The 20675-nt window shown below is 40.7% G+C and overlaps 1 protein-coding gene across 5 annotated transcripts in view; it reads left to right on the top strand.

Annotated features, from left to right (window-relative positions):
* PRKN (parkin RBR E3 ubiquitin protein ligase) overlaps positions 1-20675 on the top strand; it is a 611538-nt gene that overhangs the window by 89383 nt on the left and 501480 nt on the right. For all 5 annotated transcript variants that reach the window (XR_013984719.1, XM_081000694.1, XM_081000696.1 and 2 more), the window contains exon 2: positions 16252-16415. Coding sequence is in view for 4 of the 5 variants with exons in the window: in XM_081000694.1 (XP_080856820.1) it covers positions 16252-16415 (164 nt within the window). In the remaining variant the exon portion in view is untranslated. The remainder of the gene's footprint in view (positions 1-16251; positions 16416-20675) is intronic.

The following is a 20675-nucleotide window of genomic DNA, read 5'->3' as shown; positions in this document are numbered from 1 at the left end:
GATGACTTTCCAATTGCCCCCTTCCAGCTGCGGCTTCTTGTGCCTCATCACATGTCACCCTAGGGAGTTGACCTTCAAGAGCAGCTTTCAGTAGTCTATGCATGTCTGCAAGCAGAGGGCCGAGATTACGGCCTAGATTCATGCGTCTTCCTAGTTGATAGGGGAATATAGACGTGAAAGAAAGACAAAACCAGAGCCAAGCAGGGATAATATATCTATTAAACATTTCCAAGGCCTGTGAAAAGAAAAAAAAAAAGATTCCATGTATCAGAAAACAGAATATTAAATATTAAAGTTGGTACCTGTGAGCCTCTCTGGAAAAGACATTCTCTGTGTGATTGTCGTCCCCACCTGGTATGTATTGACAGCTGGGCAGCCCTTCTTGCCTGTCAAATTTGTCCCACTGAAGCTGTACTGTGCAGCTCATCAGAGGAGTATGTTCAGAAGGTAGGCAGGCAGCTAAACTGGATAGCTTGCCGAAAGCAAATAAGATTGGAGGAGAGATGTGAAAGCAACAACTTGTTTTTGTGAAGAGAAGCTGGCAGACACATAAAGAAGAGAAACCCTACTTCTTCATTCAAAGTGTTTATTATCACTTAACTGTTATTTCGACTTAAGAATTATTTGCCATGAATGCACTCCCTGTGCCCCTTAGCTTGAAAACTGAGAACATTGCACTCTAAAACTGAAATTATATAAATGCATAATTCCTTAACAATATGATGTGTGTATTTTGTCAGGGTTTTTCTTCTATAGCCAAAGATGGTTGCAATGGATGTATTATGTATTTGTTTTGCCTTGATGTCTGTGGCTTTCTTCATTTGCTTTTTTCACTACCTGCTTGCATGCAGTTTTGCTTGCCAAGTTGTTGTTTGAGTCTGAATAGCTTTGGGCCCAGACTAGGCTCCCACACACATCTCCAACCCCCACCAGACATGTTCAGGAGTGTCCTTATTTTCACCACTGAAATGTAGGAAAAGAATGCCAAGTAAACTGTACCGCTTAATATCCAGCAGTATATCTTTTACTATAATTTTTATACTTGTAAACTCACACAACTGGGAAATAATTTAGCACATGAAACTATATATTACTAAATTATTCTAATACACTTACTCTGAGGTTTGTTCAGGGACCAAAAATAGCTCTGCATTGGGGAAAGAAATCAGAAGCCAATCTGGGATTTCTCCTTATGCTTCTTGCAAGCTTTCTCTCTTGTATAAAACGAAAAGCCGCAAGGCAGATTTACAGCTTTAACTGGACTTGAACTAACCCATCACAGTAATGAACATAATTATTGTGGCTTTTTTTTAACCTACAGCGAAGTGTGATCACTGAGCACTGAATTATATTATTCATGTATTTTTGTAACAGGGACACAACCATATGTGTGTGAGCACGCATGCATTATTCTTCTGCCAAACTCTAGTGATAATAATAACATTTTCATTAACATTAATGTCGCAACATATTTTTATGATTTATAATTAATGCAGTGTGGTTTTTAATTTTTATAAGCTTGATGCACCAGTCTTTATTTTTGGTTATGAAGAGGCTTTCATTCTGTCTGTCTAGACAAGCAGTGATGGACTGTACAGGCTGGATGGTGAATGGGACATAAGTTTTTTTCTCAGGCAGGGACTCTGTGTGCTTCTGTTTTTTAAAGGCCTTAGCGCAATGATAAATCAGTTTTAACTAAAAGCATCTAGAAAATGCAATTTTATGCATCCTAAATAGTGACTCATGTCATGCATGATAAACCATTAGGTCTTGCATTGACAATGAAAAGGTTATGTTTTTGTAGTTTGTCTTCTGGTGCCTAAAAAAAGAAAAAAGAAAATATTGGAGATGCTGTTTACAACCTGGCAGTGCTTCCAGCATAAAACTGTTATTGAGCATAAAAGCATGAATTTTTCTACCACAAAGTGTTTCTTATTCAGATAAACCTGTCAAGTTGAGGAAACGAGCAATAATCTTGGATTAAAAGCGCATGACCCAGAAATCTTTACAAGTAATCTTACAAAAGGCTTCCCTCATTGATTAGTGTTTTAAGACTCTTATTTCCTTTGAACTGCTGTCCTAAGAGAACAGTACAAAAGATGTCAGACTGCAAGTTTACTTAACAGCCATGTAAATTCTAATTAGGTTGTCTTTGCATTCTCATATTTATGAGCAGAAAGTTTTAGATGCCTGCTGAAATATTCTCATTGATACATTGCTCCTCACTTTATTTTATAAAAATAGGTAGGCAGTCCATTGGGGTTTTTTTGTGAGAGACGTGCATTGATTTGTAGTTTCATAGAATTCAATGCAGCCACTTGCATGGGGATGGCACCAATGGTTCTCTATTTTGATAAGTCTAGCTGGTGTTCCATGTTATCCAAATATCATCTAAAGGGACACCCAATTTTTGTTCTTTCATCTGCATCATAACTTGAATTTTAATACAGACTTGATGAAATTCTCAATGACATTTTTATTATAGTGAGTCAATAGATACTCTGTATTCTAGTTAGTTTTATCATGGCAGACTGAAAAAGTAGCACATGTTTCTCAAAATCTTACAATGTTAGAATGTTCCTGCATTTTATTTTTGTTTGTTTTTTTAAAGAAAATATCCTCACTCTTCTCAATTATTTGAGAATTTCCCATGCTCAATATAGTTGATTGGACCCTCTGACTGAGGGCCCAAATCCTAAAAGATGTCCCTATACTTTTGCACATAAATTGTAATTCTGTGGACAGTTTGGTGCTTTCAACTTCATGTATTGATACCAAATTTGTTTTGAACTTGATAACAAGGGATGATCTGTGGGCTCATCCATACCATAGCTTAATGTGGATTTTATACTTCTTATGTGCCCATTAATTCCACTCCACCCAGGAGCGCTTCACTGTATTCCAGTGCCATGGTATACTTTTCTTTACAAAATCCGAACTTGCCTGGTGTGTGGAAAATCTGAAGATAGATTTGCTCTGCTTCATGAACTGGTTTTCATTCTGCTTATGGCAATGTTTATCCACATTTTCCATGGATCTGCGGAGAGGGGCAGTCCTTTTTCATTTCTTCTGATCTCAAGATTTACAGCTTTCTGTATGAGGAGCAAGAAAACAGTAGGGCATGGTAGAGGGGCAGTGGAGGGAAAAATCTGAGAAGACAGTTCACAAACTTGTTAACTCATAATTAAACCATCAAATGTGTTGGGACCTGGCATAACCAATATACAAACATGTACTCCTCCAGTTGCAATGTAGATCTGACTTTTTGACCTTCTCTGTATCACCAAGAAATTGCTATCCTTAAGCAATCCTCCCCCCTATTATCAAATTAGCATTTTGAATTGTGTTTATTGAGAGGAAATGGATTTTTAGAAGGCATATTTTAATCATGTTATGCAGCTTCTTCCATATTTCTTTCTGTGGCTCACTCCATTTTGAACTCAGCAAATAAGGCACCATCTATTGAGTAATGGTGATAATGACTTGACATTAATTTAGTGCATTTCATCTAGAGAGGTCCCAAATGGTTTTACAAACTGTCCCAACTGATCATACTAATTATGTACAGTATACAAGAAGCACTTCACTCAGCTTTAAATGGAAGTCCTAATGGGTCGGTTAGTGCCTCGGCTATTTTCTTTCTACAGTTTTCCATTACTGGCAGCAATGGCGCACTTGGTGGCTAGATGTCGTTTTTTGCTCTAGAGTAGGAATGGACAAAACCTCAAGGCAAAAATTTGGGAGGAAAATCAGACTGGATTTTCCTGGAATTTGCTGATTTTTGCTCTGTATTATATATTCTTGTTATTTATTTCATTTATGAAGAGCTTCCTAAGAAGCATCTTGAAGCAATTTCACAGTACAATAAAACAAAATTGTATCCTCCTTCCTCCTCTAGCTAACATAAAGAACTGAGCAGTGTTCTTGATGTTGTGAGAAATTTTGTCAAGCAGGTTGAATTCCCTTCTGGGTAGTTTTATGGGGCCCACATGTCAGTGATGGACAGAGCCAGAGGCAAAAGTGGGCACGACAATGAATGTGACTCTTACCTTTTTGCATTGTACCCATGCAAAATCCAGAGGTTTATAACCCACATTTCTCTATCCTCCATCAATATAAGTAAGAGACATTACCACTGCTCAAAGACACATTACTGCCATGCAAAAGCACTGAAGGAGGTTATGGAGCAGGGCCAGTGAGGAGTGTGGCCTGAGGAGATGACATGATTAGAGTGAGTCCTGAAGGCTGGACAGAGAGGTCTGGAGGACTGAGGTTCCATACCTTTGAGTTATGTGGCAGTAAGTAGAAGAAAGCATACAGCTTATCTTTGAGTCGCTTGGGTATAAGATCCACGTTGCCCAGAGCAACATAGTGGCAATGTAGACCAGGCCTTAGCTTCACAAACAGACAGCCACTTACTCAAGACTCGCCCATTGAGCTTTGTACTTAAATACTTGAATCTAGGTTTCCGCCATCTAAGATCATAGTTACTAACCACACTGGTCAAGGATCAATTCAATGCTTCCTGCAAAGTTTGTTGTATTAAAATATGCATAATTTATTTGCTCTGAGTTGAATATTTGTTTGCTGAAAACAACTCAAAAAGTTTGCTTATGGGCAGCCCTTTATTACAAAAGGAATTATTGTTTTGGAAGGCTGTGGTATTTACGGGATAGACCTTAGAAGACTTCTGTGCTGAATAAATACAAATGGCATAGTTAACAATTTCGCAAATGCATGCTATTTACATAATCCCTTTCACAGAGATATACATAATGTTGTCATGATCTGTTTGTGCTTAGTATTAATTAAAAAGCCAATTTGTCTTCTAATGGACCTTAAAAGCTCTCAGAGTTTTGTTTCATCCTGTCTTTGTTCATAGATTATGACCCAAGAGACTCATGGTAATGCTTGCTGTGCTCATCTAGGTGATCTGCCCAAAGGCTCCTCAGATGCTTGTTTAACAAAGGCAGCGACGTTTATTCGTACTCTTTTTAAAAAATGTCTGATATTGAAAGACAAGGACATGCTGGTAAAGGGAACAACTTCCACAGTGATGGCATGAACTTATTAGAGCCATCAAACCCAAAGAGTCTATGGGGGCACACTTCTTTCATACATCTGAGGTGAGCAATTTCAGAAACACCACAGGCTGTGGTCCAGCTTTTCAAAAGGTATTTGCTTTTTAGGAGGATGCTTCAATGAAATGTCAAATAGAGGGTGTAGGAATCTGTCACACACATACCTCAAATCCATGTTTCTATGTTTTCTCCCTCTTACCATCGTCACTTAGATATGTAGGTTTGTCCCCCAAAGCTTGCTTTGTCATGAGTGGAGCACTTTTAGGCTCTCTCAGTTACATGCATACTCATGCACACCTGTGATGCACAAGAGTTTAGTTTAGTTTAGTTTTTATGCACAAGAGTTTTGTATGGCTATCAGGTGATGGCAACTGACTAATGCAGTTGCATTACCTAGATGACTGTGACAGACTATAGTGCCCCAGAGCCTCACTGCCAATAGAAACTAAGTCTTTTTTTTCCATTATAGTGTAAAGTGCCATGCACACTGGATGATTATAGATAGAGAAATAGATCAGTTGAACTGAGTAAGTCCACTTGCAGACTTGAGTATACTCACTTGGTGGATAGATGAACAGCAGCTCGCCTGACCAGACCGTACCATTTTAACATGAATATCAAGGATACATTTGGATCTTTATAAGTTAATACAAAATTATTTGAACCTTCAAACTTGTTATCCATCAAATATAGTTTCTTTTACATTGCAAAGTTCTGTGCATGTTAAATCATGAGCGTTGGGATATTTAGAAACTTGAATTATACCCCCATAAAATTTAGATTTATAAAGTGGAGCTGCTGACATAGCTATACAGTATTTATTTATTTTTTTTAAATAATGTTTATTAAAATTTTCAAAAATACAGAAAGTAAAAAGTTAAAATACATTCAGAACCTTATTTTCATATATCCACTTTCTGGGACTCCCCCCTTCCCCCACCCCTATCATATTCCTGTTTCATATTGTTGGCTCCACAAGCTCTCAATTCTGATTAAAAACTTAATTTGTTTAGACCATTGTTCGAATTTAAAATTTCTACACTCCTCATCAATACCCTTAATAAAAAGCCAAAAATTTCTTTCCCAGGGCCCACCCCATTTTTATTCCACAATTTCCCTTTTTTTTTTAATAATAAAGACACCCCACATAATAGAAATATCAGAAATAAGAAATAAAAGATATAATAGATGAAACAAAACCAGTTCAAAAAAAGAAATTGACAAGCCTTTGGATTTTAGTTCTCCCCCAGCTATACAGTATTTAATGACATGGTAATTTATTCAAGGAAATTAAGATTGTTTGACATACTATTTTTTTGTGTTGATGAATTGGAAAGGCTTGCTTACGTTTGGATTTTACTTCCTTTCTTCTTTTTTTGCAAATGCATTTTTAAGCTATGCAAATACATGTTGACTTCAGTTGTATTTCATGGTTCTTTTCCTTTCAGGCCCTTGGAAGGCCAGTGCATATGTTTGGTTGTTTATAGGTTTATTAGGTACTATGTTTGCTTTCATTTCATAGAATCATAGAATCATAGAATGATAGAGTTGGAAGAGACCACAAGGGCCATCGAGTCCAACCCCCTGCCAAGCAGGAAACACCATCAGAGCACTCCTGACATATGGTTGTCAAGCCTCTGCTTAAAGACCTCCAAAGAAGGAGACTCCACCACACTCCTTGGCAGCAAATTCCACTGTCGAATAGCTCTTACTGTCAGGAAGTTCTTCCTAATGTTTAGGTGGAATCTTCTTTCTTGTGTTTAGATCCATTGCTCCGTGTCCGCTTCTCTGGAGCAGCAGAAAACAACCTTTCTTCCTCCTCTATGTGACATCCTTTTATATATTTGAACATGGCTATCATATCACCCCTTAACCTCCTCTTCTCCAGGCTAAACATGCCCAGCTCCCTTAGCCGTTCCTCATAAGGCATCGTTTCCAGGCCTTTGACCATTTTGGTTGCCCTCCTCTGGACACGTTCCAGTTTGTCAGTGTCCTTCTTGAACTGTGGTGCCCAGAACTGGACACAGTACTCCAGGTGAGGTCTGACCAGAGCAGAATACAGTGGCACTATTACTTCCCTTGATCTAGATGCTATACTCCTATTGATGCAGCCCAGAATTGCATTGGCTTTTTTTAGCTGGTTCTCTTTGAAATAAAGAGAACCCAGACTTCTCCTTCCTAGCAAATAAAGTTCATGGAAGGGCATAACTGTGTTGCTTCTTTTCTCAAACTACCCATTTTACCCTATATGTGGATCTTAGTATCCTTAAAAATTTGCCTCTTGTTCAGAATTCACCATCACTTAAGACAGGCTTGGAGAATGTTGGGTTGTGGGCTGAATTAGACCCATCCTCTGACCTATTTTGACCCACAAGGCTGTTCTTCACAAGCCATACCCACCACATGCCTTATGTGTGATGCCAGGTGTGAGGTGAGTAAAGCCAAAACTGCAAAGGAACAATTGAGAGCCTTCAAGTTCTCTCCTGATCGTTCCTCTGCAAGCAGGGCTTGCATGGGGCACCTTTTAGATTTCATGCCAAAGGCAAGTCCTGCTGGGATAGACAAAAGAAAACACTTTGTGAGACTATGGGAATAATGTAGATGAAGGAAGCCATGCTGGCATGGGTGAGAAGGGCAACAAAAGGGAAGAAGTTCTGACATGCTTAATTGTATGAGACAGTAGCTCATTAGGCAGTATGACACAGTACTAAGACAGTAGCTTTTAGCTATGCAGATTCCAGTTCCTGTGTGAGGCTTTTTCATACCAGTGCTTGTATGCAACCTTATATGTTATTCTGTAACAGCAGCTTAGGTGGTCCAAGTCCATCTTGAATTGAGCTGATCTGCTCACACAGATAAGTATATTGGATTTGCAAACAAGATATAACACCATTATTATATTTATTCTTCCACATTAAAGACACAAGTGCAAACCTTTCAAGCACTGTTTCTGAAGAATGCAGTTAAAGCGGTGGAGTCCTGAGCAAAGAAAACTTGGCTGTTAGGACTGCTCCAAGTTGTATAATTGTGCTTGCATCAGAGTTCAGTATTCAACCTCCTGTGAAGGTGACTCATGTTCTAAAGGTTCTGTGCTCTGCCTTTTTTCCTGAATGTTCAAAGCTATCAACAGTATAGAGTTCTGTGGGAGTCTGGCCCACTCAAACCCATTTTGAGAGAATCAGCTTAATCATGTGTGTTTAAACGTCATCAATACTAGTTAGCAGCAAAAGAACACATCAGACAAAGAGGTGCCTCGACTAGCTGTTTCTCCACAACAGTCATGGGCTGGTTGCTGTTGATCTTGTTTACAAACCCTTTTTACAGTGATATTACAAGACATCAACTGTCTGGGCAGAGACTGAACTAAGAGGTTAGCCTGGAAAACTGACTACTGTATTAGAGATCTGTGTCTCCTCAATAACATTTAGTAATGAGAAGTGTTATTTCATCACATCCAGAATTTCCCTGCAAACAGAAGTCAGTGAATTAGAGCAAGTGTGGGGAATCACTGAACACACTGACATGACACGACATATCTTTTATTACATATCCCCTGTAACATACAGTGAATCCCTGAATACTAAACAGTTTATACCCACTATCTAAGGTTGGCTTTACTTGGTGAAAGTGACCTTGAGATGTCCTTTTCACCCATTCTCCCCCTTTTTGAATTCCTAGTGTTTTGAAGTCAGTGGCTTCTCAGCAGTCGGTCTCCCTCACTCCTGGTGTGGTCATGGTTGTTGCCTTAATTCAGAAACTAGCAGAGTGTGGCTTTATTCCCTTACATTATAAAGAAGCATAAAAAGTGGTGTGGAAATAAAATTAGGGCATAGCACAGCGCACTTTTTTTAAGTGCCACTGGCATTCCTTAAATTCTACATACTTGGGTTTGAGATCTTGTGAGCTACAGATCCTGTGAACAGAATTATGCTCAAAGAATGAGAGGAGGTGCTTTCCTTTATGCACATTCTGAAAGTCTGGTTGAGTTGAAGAACCTTTAGGAGCAGTGCAGAAGCTGGTCCAGGAGGCTGCAGAAGAAGTGGGAATTGGGTGAAAATCACCTCCACATGATCATAGCCCCTTCTGTGAACAGAGTAAGACTTCCAGGAACAGAAAGTCTATAGGGTAGCTTCACACCATCTGTACTGAAGGCAGATGTTCAGGCAGTTCTCCCGTTCCCAATGAACACACCAAACCCCAGCAATCAAGCCCATAAACCTACTTAGCCTGAATGCCAGCCAGAACATAGTCTTGGCTTTGTTAGTGGAAGTGTATATGAAGAGCAAATTAAATCATTTCCGTATGCATGTTTTGATTGATTATAGGGAAGGAGAAATGCAGGGGGGGATATATAATGGGACAAAACATTTTAGTTCTTAGATGTATGAATTAACAATTATTATTGTTATTATTATTATTAATCACATTATGGTTTCATAGCTGTAATCACTTACAGTCATACCTAGGGTTACAGATGCTCCAGGTAGTGTTTTTTCAGATTATGGACCGCCGAAACCTGGAAGTACCGGAATGGGTTACTTCCGGGTTTCGGCGGTCGTGCATGCGCAGAAGCGCTGAATCACAACCCGCGCGTGCACAGACACGCTGCTGCGGGTTGTGAACATGCATCCTGCATGGATCACGTTCACAACCCGAACGTCCACTGTATATTGTTAGGTTATCAAATATGTATAACTTTTAAAAGAACAACTGTTCTATATTTCTTTTCCACAAAACAAATACCGACTTAAACATTAACAAAACATTCATTGTAACCCCTTGAACCTACTTTTAAACATTCTGTTTAGAAATCTTAGACAATATTAGTTGCTATTTAATTCTGATTCATGATTGGATCAGGCCAGTAGCCAATTTACACCAGCATCGTGTTCTCAAAGTTGCCAGCTAAATGCCCATAGGAAGTGTGCAAGAAGGAACTGAGCATAGGACCTAGTTCTAAGAATGGTTATCCTTTCATCTTAAACTTGTAAGCACATCTACTCTTTTGCTGTCGTAGTATTGTCACAAAAGTTTAATGCTATTGTTCCTAATTGCTCGATTGTTCATAGCTGACTTGCGCTATTTGTCTGGCTATGCTACCCACAAATCTAGAAATGTCACATTTTTCAGGCAAATAATTATCAACTCCTTTAGCAAGCATCCAGCTGCAATAAACAGACAGTTGTTTCAATGAAAAGACATTCCAAACATTAAGGCTGCTGAAATATTAAGACCACTTATATTTATAACGAGCTATTTGATAGTGTATGCTGCTGCTTGAACACACCAAGGTAGAGTAAATTAATTGCAGTACAGTCCTGTGTTTATTTACTCAGAAATACAGTCCACTGAGTGCAATTCTACTTATTCCCAGGCCGTAGTTATAAACACATTTACTTGGAAGTAAGTCTTACTGTATGAAGAGCTTCCAAAAAAAATTAGTATTTGGTGGTTGACCCATAAAACAGGTGGGGAACTGGAGCCAGTTGGTGGGCCAAAGCCTTAAGTCCTGCCCCCTCACCTTTAAATCAACATTAACAGGTGTGTTATTCTACCCACCTGTCAAAGTGCAAAGTGACTCTCAGCAAGAGCCTTTGAAGTCTGTTTGCAGGTGTGGTTTGCATTCAAATGGCCACCTCCATACTGATTGGCTGCAATGGGGAAATGTCCACTTGCCTTTTGAATCCCAGCTGTGTCTGCAGATCGACAAAGCAGGACTGGCTGACAATGCCAATCAGTTGATTGGCACTGACCATGATCTGCCTCATCTGCATGAGGGAGTTTCTCCTCACAAACTCCGTAGTGCAGCTTCATGTAGTCCCAGTAGAACTGACCTTGCCAGTCATCTGACTGGCAGCCCCACTTGCAATGGAACAATAGGGAGCTCACTTTAAGCTCCTGATTGTACCTACCTCCTTACCTACCCCCATCGGTAAGGGCAGGTGGCTATGGTTGGGAAGTGGACATTGTATGAGGAAACAGTCTTGCAGGTCAGTTTGTTTTAAATCAATGTTGATTGTTTTTCAAACAAAATTGGGACCCATGCAATAGACCCCTTCTATAAAATATCAGAAGGTACTTTGTCAGCTTTCTATTCTGTACCCCATCCTACAATAACCTTAGCAGTTGGCATGACAGTGGGCGCCTTTTTTCTTATATAATTTTTAATCCAATCTTGAAACCATTGTTCTATGAGAGGGGACTACTTGCATTATGTAATGGACCTTTTTGGCTTGTTCAAAAAGAATTAAACATCTGAGGGTAACTGTTCCTGACAGAATAAAGAAGTTACAATGTCCCAGTAACATTAGAATAATGTAAGCAGGATTTATTATGCTCTTCTTCCTTCCCTTTGTCGTTTGCTGGTAGAAAACATTATGCAAAGATGAATATTCTGCTGGGAGTATTATATGTTATGCAAATATGATGTGTGAGTATGTGTGTGTGTGATAGCATATATATATTTGCAAAGGTATTAAATCACTGAGCAACAGTTTTTCCAGGTTTGTTGAGTAGCAAAAAGACCAAGACCTATGCTACAGTGCTGAAAGCACAATTAAATTAAAGAGAGGACAGTGGTGAATAATTTGAAAATGTATTACAGCGTTACTAATTTGAAGTGTATGAAAGATTTTTTTAAATAATTATAATGCTATTCATTTGTCAATGTCTTTATTTGAAAGGAATAAAGGCTTGTAGAGATTTAATCTTTTGATATATTGCCAAGCAATGCATTTTGTGTTATTGTGCTTTTGTTTCATTGTCCTTTTCAGTAATAATCCCTAGTATGTTTGGATACCTCTTTTATTGAATGTTCTAGCATCAGTGAAAATACACTGACATCTTTAACTCTTGGGTAGAGAGAGACCCCTTAAGTCCTGTTCTGTTCAAGAAGGTGAACAGATAGAAGCTGAACACATAGACCTGGCACTTTAAAGGTGATTAGATTTGTGCATATTTTTCTACATTGTTGATGCAGTGTTATCCTCATCCAAGTAGTTAGGGAAAAAGAATCCAACATAAAATTACACACTGTCCAAATGTGGACGTACTGAAGTGCATTGTGTGACTCTTGGCTTGTTTTTCATGTGTGGTGATGTGTTGCTCAGTGTGTCACCACATCTTTGACTTCTGTTGATGATGTGCTTCTGGACTAGTGGTGGGACTGGGTACAATACATATGTATTTATATTATTATTTTTAGCCCACTGATTTGTGTAAGTTTGGTATATTGGTAAACTTGTATCTCAAAAATTAACTTTAAAATAGCCATGCACACAAATACCTGCACGCCTGACCACAATGAACTTAAGGTTTCTGGAAGTCAGGGAGGGCAGGGAAGTGCCATTTGAGGATAAGGACAGCGACACACAGTGCAAATGCACTCCATCAATTACCACTCACTAGAGTGAATGGGACGGGACGTGGGTGGCGCTGTGGGTTAAACCACAGAGCCTAGGGCTTGCCGATCAGAAGGTCGGCGGTTCAGATCCCCGCAACGGGGTGAGCTCCTGTTGCTTGGTCCCAGCGCCTGCCAACCTATCAGTTCAAAAGCATGTCAAAGTGCAAGTAGATAAATAGGTACCACTCCGGCGGGAAGGTAAACGGCATTTCCGTGCACTGCTCTTGTTCACCAGAAGCGGCCTAGTCATGCTGGCCACATGACCTGGAAGCTGTACGCCGGCTCCCTCGGCCAGTAAAGCAAGATGAGCGCCACAACCCCAGAGTCGGTCACGACTGGACCTAATGGTCAGGGGTCTCTTTACCTTTACCTAGAGTGAATGGGAGCTAGAGTTCAGTTAACTCATGTGTTGATGAACATGCACAAAAAAGTAAACTGAAACATAGGACCTCTGTGCCCCATTCGTGCCTTAACACGCTGGTTGTGTACACAATCAGAATTAGGAAAAGATCCTAGATCCTAGTCTCTGGTTCACTGGTGGAGGAACGGGGGGGGGGGAGAGTGCACCGCCCCCAGTACCATCAGGGAGAGAGGTACCATCGTGGCTGCCCCCAAACACATGCCGCACACATAACCCGCGCCGGGTGCCACCCCCCTCTGGATGGCACGCCATGCCCCTGGGATGCACACCCCGCCACGCAGACGACATGCCATGCCCCCGGTACACACGCGCCGCCACCGGGATGTGCTCCAGCCACGCCCCCGCCTGCTCTCAGCCCCCGGTGCCAGAGCATGCAGTTTCGCCACCGCTCACCGCTCTGGTTTGTTATGCATGCTGGACAGTATGAGTCCCTTCTTTCCTCTTTCCCAGCAGCACAGAGGCCTGGTTCACATATGTATCCATGTCATGACATCCATGTCATGTATCCATGTCATGACTTAATGGGATGGAGGAGTCAGTGTGCTTTTTGATTTCAGCATGCCACAATGCAGAATTGACATCCTGGCGTTGCTCCGCGCCTGGCTCCACATTCGGCCTGTACAATGGGGGCCCTGGCCCCCTAAAAAAATGGATTGAGGGGGCCATTCTATTGTAATGGACATAGAATCTTAGTCATCCCCTCTGTATGTAATCCTGAACTCTCAACTCTTTTTAAAAAGCAAGCAAGCAAACAAAAAACCCTAACACTTTTAATGTACTTAGTAAACCCAAACAAAAGTGTTGAGGATTTCATAGTGGTGTAGAGCTTAGTTTTATGAATTCATAATGTAGTGCTTCAAAAATAACTTGAGCTGATCATTAATGTGTATGAGAACAATATTTTAAGTATTTGAAATGTATATTTTACCCCTTGAAATTGCTACTCAGTTTTGTAGCACACATTGTTTTTCATATACAGTTTTCAGCAAACAGGTCATGTCACATAATGTAACATGGCAAAATTGGCCTCAGGCTATTTTGGAGGATGGTGGACTTAGCTTCTAAATCTCTTCTTAAGAGTTTGTTCCTTAAGGGAATCCTATTATTTGGGTATGAGGTGGATAACAGACAAAGACGTGGTGTGTAAACTTTTTTTTTAAAAAAAATGACTGCCACAGGGAAGACAGTGGCAGGTCGAACTGTGAAGAACTCACAAGGGACAGCTGCCTTTGAGATGCGGAAAATCTTCAAGATTGCTCTAGGAACCTTCCTTTAATGGTTCACAACAGAAGTCAAGGGGGGGGGGAGTGCTTCTTATGCTAACCTCTAACAACAGATTCCTTTATGGCCTGCCATAAGAAATGTCTATCCTCCTGGTGCTTAAATTGTATGCTAATTTATATCAGCAGAAATTCTGAGCAACAGTACAGTGCCAGTACTCCAACTTTCTAACCCCAGGCCCTGCTTGATATGGATGAATATTACTGAGGCCAACCAGTCACAAAATGATGATGCAGGGGCACAGGCAGGCACAAAATGGAGTCAGGTGGAGCAGGGGCCATGTGACATGTCATGTGATGGGACACGCAGAGAGTGATCTTCACCTTTGCTTGCCCCGACTCCGACCCGGTTCCTTGGCTGCCAAGCGGGGGCTGGGGCTGGGGAGCATGGAGGGCACTCAGCGGTGGCAGGGGGTGGCAGCCACCTAAATATTGGGGGGTATAGCCCTCTTCCCCAAAATATTGGGGGGGCTGGAATCCTTTGCACCCCATATATTCAGCGTCCCTGAGGTGGAGGCAGGGTTTAGTACATCCAGCAAATAATTACTGGCATCATTTTCTATTGATACCCAATCAATCTCTGCTGCCATGGATGGGCTTTCATAAACCAGGGGTGGGGTGATGGGGAAAACCTGACAGGACAATGACCTCCATCAGTTTCCTTCTCTTTTGCTGTCTCCAGTTCAAAGGAAAAAGTGTGAATCCTGGATTCCCCCCCCCCCCAAAAAAAGAAAGATTGAGGACTATGTGAATCTCCCTTCTGTGTATCTTGTTCCATGTTTTATAGCGTACAAAGATAGCAACTGAAACCAGATGTGAGAAAGAAGAGATAGCCGTTGTGCGATTATGGTAGTGCAAGTGAATGAATCTGTGTCTTTGTGAACATCTATGTTTCTGGAGTATTTATTATTATTATGTAAATAAATACTCAGGGATTAGGAAAAGAGGTTCCATGCCTTTCTAGTTAGTTTACATGGCTTTCCAGTTTGCCCCCATACTATTTTATGATTACTATCAGTCACAAAGTATATGATTGATTTGATATGGTTGATTTGATTGACACCCTATGCCCTTTTAATATGTGGGGTTTTGGGGGGGGGGCTGTCATTGGGTTGTTGTTTTTGCTTTGATTATGTATTTTGTGGTTTTATATTTTGATTTTATTCTGTGAACTGCCCTGAGACCTCTGGGTATAGGGTGACATATAAATTCAATAAATAATAATGATGTAAATTATATTTCTGAAATAATGAAAAAGCAACCCTGAGTTGTGAATGGTGGTAGTTTGTATCTTACATGCCAAATGTTGGTGTATGATTTGACTGGTTGCCATAGCTCTGAATTTTGGAGTAATTTTTGGCATTCCACAAGTATGTCAACAGAAGTTATGCATTGCAATTATTTAAGTGAACTCTGAGAAAGACCACACTGCTCCAGAAAAAGACTTAAGACTCTGCATAAAATATACAATTTTCTCTCCATTGTTATTTTCTAGACAATTATATCTCTGGGAGGTCAGTGTGTATGTATCAGTATTACTGTATTTTAAAAGCTTTCCTTCAAAAGCAGCTTGCACACAGCACACATGTGTTTCTTGCTTTTGTTTGGAGAGAGAGAGAGAGAGAGAGAGAGAGAGAGAGAGAGAGAGAATATATATATTTGCTGAGCATATATTTCGATCTGTCCCAAGGGCAAGGCTAAACTGATATTAGTGATTATTGTACATATTGCTAATAAAGTCTGCATTTCATTCCATATAGTAAATGTAATTTAGGGTGACATCTGAAACATAATGCATGTTTAATTAGTTAAGAAAATTACATGGTGGAATGTCTTACTTGGAATTATCTATCAAAATAATAAACTGAAATATAACAATGTTGCTCCTTTTAAAATGATAAAACACACTAACATTTTACAGTACCATTTTGCCCGTTGTCCATTTTTCTTAGCCGTTTCTTGTGCCATTCTCAGATGCTTCAGACTTCAAAATATTCAGGCATATACACACACACACACACACACACACACACACACATATTTAAAATATGTCTTGTTCTTGGTCAGTATTTGTCAGGTTCAACTCCAGCCATGGTTTCCCAGTGGAGGTTGATTCAGACACCAGCATCTTCCAGCTCAAGGAGGTGGTTGCTAAGCGACAGGGAGTTCCAGCTGACCAGTTGCGTGTGATTTTTGCAGGGAAGGAGCTCAGGAATGACTTGACACTGCAGGTAAGTCTCCCTTGGTAGTTTCCTTTCTGGGATGCTGCCAGCCTAACTGCTTCTGCCTCTAACATTGCCAATCTGACATTCACTCCTGAGATCTAATAGAATAAATAGTGCCTGGGGATTCCTTGAACTTTACTCCACACTGCTTCATTAATTCTGACCTTCTTAATTATGCATTAAAACAGCAAGGCAAAAGGATGGGGAGGGGAGGAAGAAGGAAAATGAGAGGGGGAGGAGAAGAGATCTTTGCTTAGTGAATAAATGTTTACTGACTACAGGAGCAAGCTATGCACATTTTCTGTATCTGTTCAATTTCTACATTACTTATTCCATTTGAATCTTAATGAAGAAGGATGTGAATAAATTGTTCTAAATCAGGCTGCTCAGTCATCACGTTATATTAAATTTGTAACCCAATTGTGACCCCTGGAGGATAGTTGTAAGGCTGCTGTTGTTGCTGCTGTGTGAGAGAGTGTGTAAGTGCACGTGCTGATGAAATAGAGTCCTTTTGGAGGCCTGATCACAGGAGCTGGTAAGGTTCTCCCAAAGGCACCAAAGTGATGATTTACTTGCGGGGGGAGGAAGGGGAGAAAAAAATAGCTGATAGGGGATGGGAGATGTAGAAGTTGCTGAGTTCATCATATCCTCATGGTTTAGCTAACGGTTGTGTTAAAATGTAAAATGGAGAAGAAGGTAGCCTTAGGGAAGCCCCTATTCTTTCAGCCAATGTCTGCCCTCCCCTTCTTGCAGAATGGGGATAATGATACTGGCTGGGCTCTCAGGGCTGTTGTAAGGATCGCTGACACAATGTGCACAAAGTGCTGTATCAGAACTAAGTATTATTACACTGAGAGGGAAAACAGCTTGACAGGACAGGTGTAGAATGAATATACATTTTTGTAAGGCTCCTTGCAGCTATGATCTTCCCCCCTGCCTTCGTTGTTACCAGCGTGTCTGATACTTTGTTCAATTGGGAGTTTCCTTTTGATCGGAACAAAAGATTGCATGTAACGAGGTTGCATTTCGGAAACCTCGAATTTGCCAGAGAGGATAAATTGCTCTGTTACTAGCAGCATTATTGTGTTCTTGCTGCTGCTGTCGTCACACCATCAGTACGTGGTGCTTTACAGTTTCATAAGCCAAAAAATCCAGTCTCTGCACCCCCAGAAATTCACAGTCTAAATATGGTAAGGGAGGGAATGCAATAAAGGGAAGGGGAAACAAGAGACAAAGGCAGCAAGAGATAGATGTGAGAAAAATGCCATTAAAACATTAGGTTTGGTTCCATTCGGGTTTGCAGTTGGGTAATATGAATAAGGTGTTGCAGGGAACATTTCATAGAATCATCAAATCATAGAATTCCTGAGTTGGAAGGGACCCCAGAGTCATCAATTCCAACTCCCTGCAATGCAGGGATCTCAACTAATGCACACATAACAAAAGGCGCAGGACACAACCCTGCAGCTAGGTATTTGCTTACCACCTCTTTTCCTATTTGGGCTGCATCTCCCTCCTTGCATTGTTTATTCTGTTATCACCAGGTTGGGCCCTGCTTTCCTTTTGGGTGAACAGAGGGAAAGTAGGTGTTGAGCAGGTTCACCTTCTCTCCGTCACCCGATAGCATTTCTCAATCTTCTCCATGCAGAGGACCTACTTCTTGCTTGTTCTTTCTGTTGCTTTGACCATAGCAGAATAAACCTTTATTATTACTTACATTAAACCTTTATTGTAAGCCTGAGATCATTATGAGCTTTGGCCCACTGGACCTGCTCCCTACAATCGCTGGCTGCTCATGTACAGTGGTGCCTCGCAAGACGAAAATAATCCGTTCCGCGAGTCTCTTCGTCTAGCGGTTTTTTCGTCTTGCGAAGCAACCCTATTAGCGGATTAGCGCTATTAGCGGTTTAGCGGCTATTAAAGGCTTAGCGGCTAAAAGGCGCTTAGCGGCTTAGAAAAAGGGGGGGGGGCCCGAAAAAAATCGCAAGACTCGCAAGACTTTTTCGTCTAGCGAAGCAAGCCCATAGGGAAATTCGTCTTGCGAAGCGCATCGAAAAACAGAAAACCCTTTTGTCTAGCAGGTTTTTCGTCTTGCGAGGCATTCGTCTTGTGGGGCACCACTGTATACCCTTCCTTCATGATTTCTCCCCTATTCCATTTCCATTTCTTATACATGCCCTGCATGAAAAGGTGAAGTTCTGAGGGTGTGTGAGTCATGTATTCCTACTCTACAGCAGCAGCAGCAGCACCTTCCTGTGGTCACCCAGGTAACTATATGAAAGGGGAAAGTTTACCCAAAGGCAAACACTTCCTGTTTTCTAACCAGCACAGATTAATTGGCCCTCATGTTTACAGCTGTGTGGGAGCATTGCTATGCATTGAGTAGCTGCTGTGTCTGGTTGCACAGAGAGCTGCTACTGTATTGACATCCTATCACTTCTCCTAGCTAGGTATGATACTTATCGCTTTGCAAAATGCTTTAGGGAGTTTGGGCACACAAAAGAAACTATAGAAATGCAAATTGCTCTTGTCATTCCTCAGAGCATCTTCTGCTGCCGAAGCATACAGTTGCTTCTGTGTCAAGTGTCTCCTTTCCCTTTCTGATGTCTTACTGGAAAAAGAGGGCATCCCTATCTTATATATGATGTTGTTTATTAAAATGCAATAAACTATTTATATGGGAAGCTTTTTGTTGACAAATGTTAGGATTGTAAGGTTTTGTTAGCGGTTCATATGTTTCTTACACCTGTCTGCATTGCTGTCTAATTCTGGCATCAAAGTGTTATAATTGTTGTTTAATTGTGTCAGGCTGTTTCTGGGTGAAATGCAAACTGTGACTCCAGTTTTCTTCAAATAGGGAAACATAGCTTCCTGTGCCTTGAAACAATGAATGCAAAATGGAAGGCTTATCTGTTTTTTCATAGTAACAAGAGAGGCTTCTCATGCCTGTGTCTAGTTCCTCACATTTATTCACAGTTTTCTCTTCAGTCATGAGCTTGCTGCTTTGTTGACAATGCGCCGAGCACACACATTAGCAATTGTTCACAGCAAAAACTAGTCCTGCCTCTTGCGGAAGGGAGAACATCCTGTGATATTTCAGCTGCTCTTCTTGCCAACTTTTGTTGTGAACATTTCACTTTCAGTTTATAGAGACTTAAGTCCACGGATGTGTGAGAGAGAGGATGGGCAAGAGCATGTTGAGGGCAACGGGTACACTTTCGCATTCACGTGTTCGGGCAAAAAGAATCCGTAGCATAGCAGGAATCAGGTTCGTTGAATGGGCGAATGGAAGGAAATCTGCTTGCTAGCCTGTTGTCAACAGATTCCTCCAACATTCTTACATTTAGTAAACATCCTTCGACATTTAGTAAACAAACATTGACACTGTCAGCCTTGCCTAATATTGTATTTGCTGTTGGCATCTGTTCATTCCTGCTAATGAAACAGAAAATTTTCTGTGGACATATCACCCCATATGAGGATGTGAATAAGTTTAGGTAACCTGTTCTCCTGCCTAACTTCCCTCTCTCACACACAAGAGCAATGGGAAAACAACACAGGGGAAGATATCACACAGTATTCTCTAGTCAGAAATGTGTCTGGCCATTATACAATTAATATATGCAACTCCCATTATTTTCTATTGCTTGTTGTGTTGCCAGTGTGGCCATATTTGCTCAAAGATGCTCTCTTCCTCTTGGCTTCAGCAGGAGAACTGAAGACTTTCTCCACTTGAAAGTTGAGTATAGAAAGCAAGGGAAGGAGTGGGCTGGAAAGGTTTTTGGCACAGATGTGAAGAAGAGGGGTGCGTAAGGGAGATTCTGAGATCTGCTGTGACAATTTTGCTCAGTACTTTCAGGGTAAAATCACTATTCTCTAATAGTCTCCACAGGCATGTGAACACCACTGATAGTACAGGTCCAAATGAGATGTCCAGTGAACCATCCTGTCCAATTTTGAAAGCTGCTGATATTTAGAAGCCATCTTGCTTCTAAGAGTTTGACTGTTGTCCATTGTGGCTTGAACTGGTGGGTAGTGGGTGGGTTGATAGGGTGGGTCCAGAGAGTGGTGAATGTGTATGTATGGAAGCTGCATTTAACTCCTCCTTGGACCCAGAAGTTTACAATAATTACCACCCAGTTGCCACTACCTCTTTTGGGAGCAAGAGAGTACTGGTTGTCCATTTTCATGTGCTCTTTATGGAGACTTTATAAACGAAGAAAGAAAGAAAGAAAGAAAGAAAGAAAGAAAGAAAGAAACAAGTTT

This window comes from Podarcis pityusensis (genome assembly GCF_964106645.2).
Source record: "Podarcis pityusensis genome assembly, chromosome: 3".
Classification (NCBI taxonomy): domain Eukaryota; kingdom Metazoa; phylum Chordata; class Lepidosauria; order Squamata; family Lacertidae; genus Podarcis; species Podarcis pityusensis.
This window is presented reverse-complemented; position numbering and strand designations above follow the sequence as displayed.